This window comes from Lycium barbarum, chromosome 12 (assembly GCF_019175385.1).
Source record: "Lycium barbarum isolate Lr01 chromosome 12, ASM1917538v2, whole genome shotgun sequence".
Classification (NCBI taxonomy): Eukaryota; Viridiplantae; Streptophyta; class Magnoliopsida; order Solanales; family Solanaceae; genus Lycium; species Lycium barbarum.
In genome coordinates, this window is record NC_083348.1 from 95180116 (window position 1) to 95192186 (window position 12071).

At 32.5% G+C, this 12071-nt stretch overlaps 1 protein-coding gene across 3 annotated transcripts; it reads right to left on the reverse strand.

The window, feature by feature from the left end:
* Positions 1-289: 289 nt before the first annotated feature.
* Positions 290-5823, reverse strand: LOC132623714 (GDP-L-galactose phosphorylase 2-like). 3 transcript variants are annotated; one of them, XM_060338510.1, is made up of 6 exons: positions 5678-5823; positions 4108-4215; positions 2931-3355; positions 2671-2856; positions 2331-2597; positions 290-853 (listed from the first exon to the last, which is right to left on the reverse strand). In XM_060338510.1, the coding sequence occupies exons 2-6, from the start codon at positions 4208-4210 to the stop codon at positions 524-526; spliced, it is 1311 nt and encodes a 436-aa protein (XP_060194493.1). In that variant the 5' UTR covers positions 4211-4215; positions 5678-5823; the 3' UTR covers positions 290-523. The 3 variants fall into 3 exon arrangements, with proteins under 3 accessions (XP_060194493.1, XP_060194494.1, XP_060194492.1); XM_060338511.1 differs by having other exon boundaries at positions 4108-4604; positions 5678-5797; XM_060338509.1 differs by lacking the exon at positions 5678-5823 and having other exon boundaries at positions 4108-4931.
* Between the last annotated feature and the right edge of the window lie 6248 nt (positions 5824-12071).

A 12071-nucleotide genomic window follows, 5' to 3' on the forward strand; every position in this document is an offset into this window, starting at 1 on the left:
AAATCCGCTGGAGTTCATTTCAACGGATGCAGAGGAGGCCCGCAATTTTCTGCAAAATTCAGTTATGCTTCATGGAGATGGAGATGACGTTTCTTTGGGAAATTACAACATGATAGCTGGAAGTTCTTTCAATTAATTAATGCGTCGGAGAAGCATAGTTTACAACCCACTCTAAGAAAATAATTCAATCCTCTTCATTTGTAGGAACACAAATAAGCCATTACAAAACTTCCAAGAACTGGGGCAAGTCCACACTGGTGTAATTAGGAACATTTGCTAATATGATCAATTAATCACCAACCAAAAAAGTACTGTTTTATTTATTAAACAATCCTGCCAAAGGCCACAGCTCGCAGCCATTAAAAACAAGGCACATGTACAAACACTACTTGGGTATTACCAACTCCAACTAATACAATAATATGCATCGAACAAGACGTTGCAAAAATAGCACAGAAAATATCAACCATACACTAGATACTTCAACCTTTATTAAATCCTGCTAGAGCTAGCCACAAGTTCTTCAGTGCAACACCAAACAATCTTGAGGCATATGTGAGGCCACTTGCGGACCAGGAGAATCTGGAATTTCCTTCTCTGGATTGATGCTTGTATCCCCCTCTGTTTCTTGCAGATCAGCTGCTTCAGAAATATAACTTTTCACTTCTTCAAATCTCTCCTCCGATAAAGAAACCTCAGAAAGAAGTTTCCATGCACATTCCTCTGATGCATCGTTGTAATCCTCTGTTCGCTTAAGCACCATATGTCCACTAATTTCCCACACAGCAGGGTTCATCTGAGTGTTGAGGAGCTCTTGGTCTACAACTCCAAGTGCTTGCTTCTCTGCAAAACACTAAACAATCATCCCAGAAAGGATGATGCAAGCTTCACCATCAGAGAAATTTGTAAGCACAAGTCACAAAATATTTCATGCACATAACCTGCTATTCTACTATAACAGAAACTCGGTTCTAAAGCAAGTTTAAAGTTGAATGTTTCGAGGTTCCCCCGCTACTGAATTTACAACTAATGCTAAAAGATCAAAAGTTGAACTAATTGCTTTTATTTTTCCAGCTATGATTATAAGTGAAGAGCCTTTATCTCTTTATCTGTTGCAGTTGTTAACAGACACTGAGCAATCATGGGGAAAAGATATACAGATGGCTTCTACATGCATCTGATAAAAAAGCGGGTTCTAAGGAGTTCGGGCGATGTCCAACAATGTGTACACCTTGTTTCACAAGGGGCTTGTCTTTTGCACTTTTAGCTGGGATTTTGAAATTTCTTACTGATGACGGGTAATTAAGTCACCTTGAGATTATCTGGTTTGTTTGCTTAGTTACAATAAAAGAGAAGAGCAAACTAATCAGCAATCCCAAGTCTGCAAACCCTCTATGATGCAGGTTGATTAAGTCAACGTGAATCTAACAAAGTCCGACTCAGATAAACCAAGTTCTGGAAAAATCTCTTTTTTTTTTTCCTTTTTTGATAAGTTCTCATCTGGGTTCTTTATTTGCCAACTAGAAAGCAACAACAGAGAAAAAACCCAGGGTTTAAACTGGGATTTGTCTAGACGCACTTTCTTGAAGGAATCGGGTAACAAATGTGACTCATTGTTCACAACCCTGTCAGGTACAGTGTTATCAAAAGCGAAAAGCGCATAAAAGCTCTAAGGTCAGCTGGGGCTTTAAGCGCAAAGTGCAAAAAAGCGTGCGCTTTAATGAAGAAAGGCGCAATGGCGCGAAAATACAAATATATATATAAAATCCAAGACTAATAAATAATAATAAGCATGAATAACAAATATATGGATAGAGAAATTGTAAAAACATTTCGAGAAAGTGAAAATGTGAAATATCAAATATCTAGTGTCATCTCTGCAAGAGAGGCTCATCGGCAAGGAAAAGTATGCCTTAGAGCCTTGATGATGACACTGAAGCGCACATAAAGTGAGGCAAAGAGCTCAACATGTTTTGAGCCTCACTTCAGAGGTTAAGCGCGCCTTTGACAACACCGGTCAGGTATCACTAACGATCCCCTCATTATAACTCCTTCCAATGTTCATTATGGCTTCGTTTGTACTGTTTTCCAACTTTATCCTATTTCCAGTATCTAGCTCATCGAAATTCATCAAGTGAAATTACTTCCTACAGACGTGCGCAGATTTGCAATCAGCAGGTATTAACTGATATTTATGCATTTCTCAAAGAACCTAACAAGTATTCATCAAAGCTTCTCAACAGTAGAGATGTACTGGTGAACCTAAGAGAAACCTTCTAGAAATGCTGTAGCAACAAGTACACGAACTTAGACAAGGGAGATTTATTTACCTGAGGGAACAGAAAAATCTTCTTTCCACACTGAGCAATGAGAATGTTGAAAGGGATGTTTTTGTTCTGAAGGGAGATGCAGGAATTGACAACAGCATCAGACAAATCACGGACTGTACTTCCTTTTCCACCCTCAAAAGAAAAACCTCGTACGGGGTAATCTAATAACTTAGAAACAATAACTCCATCGCCACCCAGCCCCTTCCTTGCCAGTATCTTCAGTGTTGGTGCTTTCTCAACTGGAAATGGGACTGACAAGTAATATGCCTATCATCAATGGCAGTAAGACAGTTAGGTCATGCTAAACAAATAATTAGAAATTATTTGCTTAACCCATTACCTGGAAGTGGAGGTGGTTTATGGTGGCAAAGGCGCCCAAACTGTTATAACCCACCCTAAAGAAGGGATCTGCCAGTTCTCTGGCTAAATGGAGAGCAATTGTGAAACTATCACGATCAATTCTCTGAGGTAAGCAATCAAGAACTCGAGGTATCAAAAGCACATGTCCATACTCGATTGGGCTCACCTAAAAAACAAGATTCATAAGACAAAATGAATCTGATCATAACTACAACAAAGGCACCAAAGCACTTTCCTTACGTTGATAGCAACAACACTAGGTGAAATACCAGCATCTACTCCCATGCCCGAAAAGTAATGGGGCTTGTGGTCAGTGCTTGGTTCAAATCTGAAAAGCACTTCTTCCTGGCCCACTTTGGTAAAATTGAATTTGTTTTCGTCAAAAGGCTGAAGAACCTTATCAATGCGAAACTCTGTTGGGCGCTTCTTTAGGTGGCGTCCCTCATTCAGCTGTGCAATAAAACCATGTCTCCCAGGAATGACCTTCGACTCACAGGCTGTTACATCATATCGAAATAGTCCCTGGCTCATCCGCTCCTCCCAGAGACCTAACATCAAATTGTTCAAGAAAGATATCTGGCACTCCTCTTCAGGCAAGGTATGAATGTCATTTTCAATTGGCTCATTGTCGTCATTCTTGAATGCATATAGAGGAAGCTTGGAAACTGAAATCAAGCAAGAACATAAATAAAAATGCAGGTAACTACAATCCGAACCTCATTTTTAACACTTTTGGCTAAGCAAGATGTATCCACTACAAAACAGAAGTCGGATAGATCTATTCAATAAACAAAATCATCAAAGGCGCGCAGCACACCTTTGGCTTCCTCAGAAAATACATGCAATTTTCTTAATTCTGCATTAAGGTATATGCAAAGTGGATATCTTTACCTCATACTTTCAACAAATCTAAGATACATAGACCATGGGGTTATATCAAAACTAACGCTACAAATAGTAGACTACAAGTCTGCCGTTTTAAAAAACTAACAGTATGAGGCTCATAGAGTACATTCAATCTATAGGCTATATATAAACATTCATGTTTCCATGTATAAATTAAAAAAAAAAAAAAAAAAAGCAGCCCGGTGCACAAGAGGTGTGATGTAGACAGTCTAGCATTGGTGGTCACTTCCACATTCAGGTTTCCATGTATACTAGCAAAAGCTGAATTTACAATATAGTTACAGCTGTATTGTCTGCTCAACTCTTATCTTAGTGCTATAATATTTTGTTAATAATTATTCAATAATACCCACATAAAAGTAACTAAATGAAACACCAGGAAAAGAAAATCAGACATACAGAAACAGGCCTCCAACTTTCAGAAAGTTCATAAGATCCGAACAGCGAATATATGATTCAGAATAAAACATATAGTCCCAAAGATAGAGATTTCAAGAATGGAAAGACAAACCAGGCATGCAGCATTTTCCAAGGCACTTGCGACCACAACCCAGGTCAGGAACATCGTCTTGGTGGTTGGAAACTAGGGTCGGGACCCTCTTTATAGTCAACATCCTTCCTGTTCTTGGATAGGATAATCAATAATATATCTACGTATGTTATGTGCACTTTACAAGAAAAAATAGGAGAGAGGGAAAAGGGGACCGCCGCCGGCGAGGAAGAGGAGATCGGAGGGGCAACCGCCTTCAGAGGGTGAGGCACCCCTACCACCGTGTGGGGAAGGGATTCGCTGCTTGTCGTCCACCAGAAGAGATGGATTGTCGATCAACACTTTGTTGTGGTGATGAATTGTGAGAATAAAAACGAAAGATCCAAGAAGAGCCGTGATTGAATTTGTGTAAGATCAACAAATAACTACTTCATTCATTAACATCTTCTTCTGGAATTTAGCACTGAATTTGGGGGGGTGGCGTTTGGTGCTCCGATGCTCTCTCTCCTTCGCCGCTTCTGCACTTTGCTTTTTTGGTCAATAAAAAAACTGTTTGAATGTTTGATTGAGTTTGTATTATTGTATGGCTTGGCAAGCAGCCTCCCCAACTTTAATATAAAAGCCTAAATTATCCTTATTATATGTAGTTCCAAAATACACCTTCTATCCTACAAATTTTATTTCCTAATACTAATCTCCCTTCCAAGATATTACACATATATAGTATCTTTTATTTTAACTTTCAGAACAATTCTTTTAGTTTATTTGTTAATATAAAAATTATCATTTTTTATTAATTTATCCTTTGCTAGGATATATTCTTCTAATTAATTTATATAAATTATTTTATTAACAAATTCTTTAAGAAGTATAAACATAATTCGGCTGAAGAAACTAATATTATAAATATTTCGTTATGTGAAATGAGGTGGTGTGATATGGATTCCAGATGAATATGTTTCATGTTCTTTGTAATGTAGGCACATATTTATTGAATTCAAATTACAAAAAAAAAAAAAAAAAAAAAAAACTAGTTACTTATTTGAAGAAACTAGTTTCTCACGATGTGCACTTTATTTTGTAACTAAGGAAGGAAAAATTAATTTAAAAATTGTGTTTGACATCTAAAATAAAAGTGCAACTTGATGATGAATAACTTTTTTTTTTCTAAAAGATGTTGAATGTTAAAATCTATATAACTAACGCAATAAAGGATGAAACCGTCTACAGAAGTCCTTAATAATCCATTAATAATTCTGCTTATAATTTGTTTCAGTTTTATAAATTATCATTTCAATTTTACAAATTATCATACTACAGCTTTAGTCTCAACGAAAATATGTAACTTTTGAAAATTTAGATAGTGTTAGCGGGAAAGGACTTAAGTAAAAGGACTACAAAATATTATGCAACTTAAGTAAAAGGACTACAAAATTCTACACAAAAATGTGTAAATCTATTGAATATTGATCATAATATTAACATCCATGGTAATCATTTCAAGAATTAATTATAATTAAAAAGAAAAAGCAAATCAAAATCAATCTCACAAAAGAAAAACAAGAAAGATTTTTTTTAGTCATGAAAATACCTGAAAAGGAGATATAAGATATAACTCATAGGTTACGAAAGGGAGACAAATATCTATTCAAACTCAAATCCTTTAACAATTCATGAATTTAGCTCTTATATATATAATAAATAGCTAGAAGATCAAAGAAGTATGGATGAAAAATTTAGAAAGGTTGAGAAACTTGAAACTAACTAAATAAGTGTATAAGGCAAGTAAACAAGGAGACTAAAAAAGGCAACGGCTCTTAGGCATCATTAATATGACTTATAAATGTATTTATGTTTTTTTATATTATTAGAATTAATTATTTAATATTTTCAAAGGATATAAATGTTTATCGATGTTTTAGGGATATTTTGTCTTTTAACTTAGACTTAAGATCTTTCCACTTTTAATAAAGTACTAGTATCTGAATACATTTGTTACACGTGTGTTTCATGTTATTTAGTGGTCTTTTTAAAACAATATAAATGATATCATCATAACATATAAGTAGTGAGCAATTAAACTTTAAAAGGAAAAAATATAAGCAAAAATTAATGAATAATAAATCTATTCGAATTACCTAATCGTTGGTCGCTAGTAAAGTTGATAGTTGTACAGAATTAGTTGTATTGGTATAACTTCTTATGCAGTTATTCTAATGTATCAATTATTAAGATTAACAGTTTTCTTATTTTTATTTTTTTATATTTTAACGATACATAGTTTAAATGTGAATAGTAGCAAAGCCGATTATATTTTCCGACCCTTGATTGACAAAATCGTGCCAGATGAAAATTACAGTGCTTAATTTTTTTTGGTCTTTATGCCAACACTTGCTGCTTTCACTTTCAGATATCTGTTGGCTGTAATCCAGATTACCAGCTCTAGTGCTCTGAATTTTTTGTCTACTTTTAAATCACGGAAAAAACTCTTCTAATGCTCATTTTTACTATCAATTCTTGACGCTGTCACAGTTTCATATTCCTTTTCATACATATCCGCATACGACCAGAATCAAAGTTTTTTTTTTTTTTTTTTTTACTAAAAGAAGAATTCATTAATTAACTTGAAAACTTTCTATAATGCAAGGTGACAAATAACATAAAAAATAATCCTACCAAAAAATAATAATACTTGTGATCTATTGGAGGTTGGCTGAAGTAAGCCAAGCAGAAAAATTAACGGACTTCTAATAGAACCAAGAGAAATAGGATAATGTGACAATGTAATCTTCCTTTAGTTACTGTACTCATATGGACCATGAGACTGGGATAGAGGCTTGGCCCATCCAAAACTTCCATCACGTGAAACATTGCTACATATATGTACAAATATAATTATTATATCTATATCTATACATCTGAAATGAGGGAACTGACTACTTATAAAACACAACATACAAAGAAGAGCAAATATGACGAATGCCAGGTGTATCCAGAATACGTTAAGGCTGTGAAAGCATATGTTTTACCAGAATCAAAGTTAATTAGTTTCGTATGCTTTTTATAAATTTGATTTTAATTTTATATACACAAAAAATCTTTGCAAGACCATTTTCGTCAATAATATTCAGCTATTTCTTCCATATTTTTAGCTACTGTCAAATAGTTAAAAGAAAATCTTAAGACAAATAATTTTGGTTGTGCATGATAAAAAAATCCAAGATGTAAAAGCTTAGTACATTAAGTGTGCATGAGATGCTCATAGGACGAATATCCCAAGGCATAACAATATGTATGAGACAAAATTAACATCGAACTTACGTAAAAAACTTGGCCTATGTGCGTACCATCTAATAGGAAGGAAGAAATATTGCTCTCATTCGCTCCATAGCATCAATTATGATCACTTACAAGAAGTTTCCCGAAAACTTGCCACATATACCTAATCAACAACCTTCTCCTCTATAGAATGCAAATTAATTAATCACTAAAATGTGATTAATAAAAAAGATTCGTTATTTAGAAAATTTTAATTGTGTATTACATTTTTGATGAAGCATAAGCATGATTTAAATGTGTACTTTTAATTAGAAGTTCTTAGTATCCCAACAGGATTTACAAACAAAAAAGTATATTAATCGAAATGTATAAAATTTCAAACAACGCACAACTAGCTACCGGTATATGTTTTTTTTTTCATCAAAACTAACCACTTTGTATTACTACATCAACAAATTACATGGTTTAAATGTACCTTAGCATCATGTACAATCTAACTTGGGAAAAACTTCTCCCAAAAGATCTTTTCAGCAAAGAAATAGAAAACCTAGCTAAATTATGAGCTATTTTGTTCAAACATCCAAATATATATATATAATCAACATGATCAAACAAGCTTGAGAGCTTCTAGATGTGTTTCACACATTACTTCTATCTCCCACGGAAGTTGGGAGCAAAGATGTATTGTTATTTGTTAGTAATACATTGTACCAAGCATTTTCATTGGTTATTAGAAGGCCACGACCGATGATTTCAATCAGGTGTCTGAAATCTTGTTGTTGCAGCCGTGATTTTCCGAAAATTTCGCGCATATATATATTTGGAGAAAAGTTTTTGGATTACTACTGCAGTAGTTCAGTTAAGCATCTATCGCTTTTTCTAGTCGTCCTCATAATTTTGATTTCAAAACTTTATTAGCATGTGATTTTTAAAACAAAGACAAAAATATATTAGACTCTCGGACTTTTTCTTTCAGATGAAAACGTCTACTCTTTAATTTTAATTCTATAGTTTTAATGGGGTAATTAAGAAGTGATTTTTGGGATTTTTACTGCAACAACTAATAAATAAAAAATAGGGAAAAGTTCAAATCTTATGGAATGAATATTACTACTATATTAGAAGCACCGGTTAGTCCCTTTTCGTCGTCCGTTGTGGCATTTACGTAAATTACTACTATATTAGAAGCACCGGTTAGTCCCTTTTCGTCATCCGTTGTGGCATCTACGTAAATAAGTTCAAAAGTATGGGTAAGGTACTATTTCTTTTAAAAGTATGGTCTCACTTGATTTTGTAGACCCACTTGACTTCTTTACTACCATTTGACAAATGCTTTTTGGTCATGTGGGCTCCACTCTACTTTGCAATTACAATTGACAGTTTTAGCTATTTTCTAAAGCTGAGAACTAAAATATACGAATTACAGTTCAAATAAATTACTACTTTGTTTTGTTTTATATCATTTTGGTGCTTCCTCTTTTAACTGTTAATTTACTTTATGCAAGGGCTACATAGTCTTTCTTTTTCATTTGACAAAATTTAGTGAGCCCCATATTAAATACCAACCAGTAATAAAATAAAAGTGAAACCCACCACATCCAAACTCACGGGAAAAAAAAAGTGAATCTCATATTAACAAAATCAAGCAATATTTTAAAAAAATATAAATCTCATATTAAAAAAACAAACAATGTTAAAAAAAAGTGCTTAAGAAACCAAACAATTAAATCAATAATGACTGATTCATTGCCACATGCGTATCAACCCACTAGAAGGAGCAAATGAAATTATTGTACAGCAACATACTTAAAATACAAAAGTGTTTAGAAAATCAAACAATTGAATCAATAATGATGGATTTATTGCCACATGCATATCAACCCATTAGTGGAGCGAATGCAATTATTGTACAGCAATATACTTATATATTAAAATAAGATAAAATTTAATTACTTTTCCATTTTTTCCTTACTTTAATAAATGTGAAAAAATATTAATGTCATAAAAGGAAAAATAATATTAAATGAAGATCAAATAATTAATAAGGTAAATTAGTGAAATTCTAATTCTAATTGACGATTTCTTAAAAAATCGTGTAAAAAATAACATGACAAGTAAAATGTTCCCATGCTTCGTCGTCCGTTAAGCATTTAAAAAAAAAAAGTATGGTCTCATATTAAACACCAACTAATATTATGATCCCCATATTAAACACCAACTAATATTAAAAAATTCAAAAAAACACCAACCAATTAAGCATTTAAAAAAAAAAGTGTGGTCCCCATATTAAACACCAATCAATATTAAAAAAAAAAAGTAAATAAAGTGGAACCCACGATCTCCAAACTCTCGGGAAAAAAAAAGGTGGACTCCGTATTAACAAAATCAAGCAATATAAAAAAAAAAGATGAATCCCATATTAAAAAACAAACAATGTCAAAAAAAAGAGTGCAGACTTTCTATTCGTAGCAAACACTAATATAATAATGTTTTAGATACGGAGCACAAACTACAATGTTATATTAATCGTGTTTTGAACATAGTATCCTATATTGACAAAATCAAGCAATATAAAAAATTAAAAAAAAAAGTGAATCCCATAATAAAAAAACAAACAATGTCAAAAAAAAAAATGCAGACTTTGTATTCATAGCAAACACTAATATAATAAAGTTTTAGATACAGAGCACAAACTATAATGTTATATTAATCGTGTTTTGAACATAGTATATATATATATATATTATGTGCATAAAAATAGTGCAAACTAATAATGTCTACAAGGGTGGGCCCCATACTAAACAACACCAAACAATATAAAAAAAATTAAAAAAAAAAAGAAGAAACTATATAAAGCATGGGTTTAGACCCATGCTTCGTCGTCCGTTGTCCCTTAAAAAAAATGGGGGTGGGCCCCATACTAAACGATCTCCAAACTCACGGGAAAAAAAAAGGTGGACTCCGTATTAACAAAATCAAGCAATATAAAAAAAAAGATGAATCCCATATTAAAAAACAAACAATGTCAAAAAAAAAAGTGCAGACTTTCTATTCGTAGCAAACACTAATATAATAATGTTTTAGATACGGAGCACAAACTACAATGTTATATTAATCGTGTTTTGAACATAGTATCCTATATTGACAAAATCAAGCAATATAAAAAATTAAAAAAAAAAGTGAATCCCATAATAAAAAAACAAACAATGTCAAAAAAAAAATGCAGACTTTGTATTCATAGCAAACACTAATATAATAAAGTTTTAGATACAGAGCACAAACTATAATGTTATATTAATCGTGTTTTGAACATAGTATATATATATATATATATATTATGTGCATAAAAATAGTGCAAACTAATAATGTCTACAAGGGTGGGCCCCATACTAAACAACACCAAACAATATAAAAAAAATTAAAAAAAAAAGAAGAAACTATATAAAGCATGGGTTTAGACCCATGCTTCGTCGTCCGTTGTCCCTTAAAAAAAATGGGGGTGGGCCCCATACTAAATAACATCGAGTAATAAAAAAAAGGAAGAAAAAAAAATGGAACTCACCATCTCCAAACTCATGGGAAAAAAAAAGTGGACCCATATTATCAAAATCAAGCAATATAAAAAAAAAGTGAACCCCATATTAAAAAAAATATAATGTTAAAAAAAAATGCAGACTTTCTATTCATAGCAAATACTAATATAATAAAGTTTTAGATACGGGGTACAAACTACAATGTTATATTAATCGTATTTTGAACATAGTTATATATATATATATAAAGTATATATTATCACTATTCAAAAATAACTACATACACATAAATACACTATAATATAAAGTGTTGGACCCGTGCGGAGCACGGACATAAGCCGTCTAGTGATGATAGAAAGCCCAATACACATCATGTCACCAACATCCCCATCGTCAACTATTATAAAAAAAAAAATACAATAAAGGACATAAGTGTAATATCTTAAATCACAAGGGAATTCATTGTTACATAGCGAAGCCCAAGGGAAGTTGTCCGAAATTATTCCAGTTTATTTTATTCTAGTGTTAACTGCGAAGTATTTAATTTTGTAAAACATGAATTTGTTCGTAACTAAGAATATTAAATATAATTATTAAAATTACAAATAGAAAGCCCTTGTTGTATTTATTTTTTACAGATTTATAAAATAGAATTAATATTTTTTAATAATTTTATTATGTTAGTCACATTTATAGGGCATTTAGAATAAAATTAATTTCTGCATACAGTTTTTCTGAAGCATAGAATAAAGTTACTAGAAGTGTATAAAGGTTGCCACTGATTCCCTGTTGATAGAATTTTTTATCTTAGTTCAATTAAAATTTGAGCTTAATTATGTTAGGTTTTTGGTTTTCCCGTGAAATTGGATTAATAAAACCCAATCCAATTTGGACCAGGCCAATTTTGCCCAAAATTTCCTCTATATATAGGATCAATTTAGATCTTATTTTTAGAACACAAGAGTGAATTCATAGCAGCCATATAGAGAGAAAACGTGAGAGAGAAAGCAGATTTTCGTCCAGAAATTTTCTGCTACAGCAGTCCGCTTTAAATTGCGTTTCCTGATTCGTTAACCGTTGGATCGTGCTGAAATTTGAACTGGGGGTTCTCAACATCTGGTTCTTCGATTTCAACGGTGGAGATCGGATTTTGTAGTCTGCATCTCCAGTTTT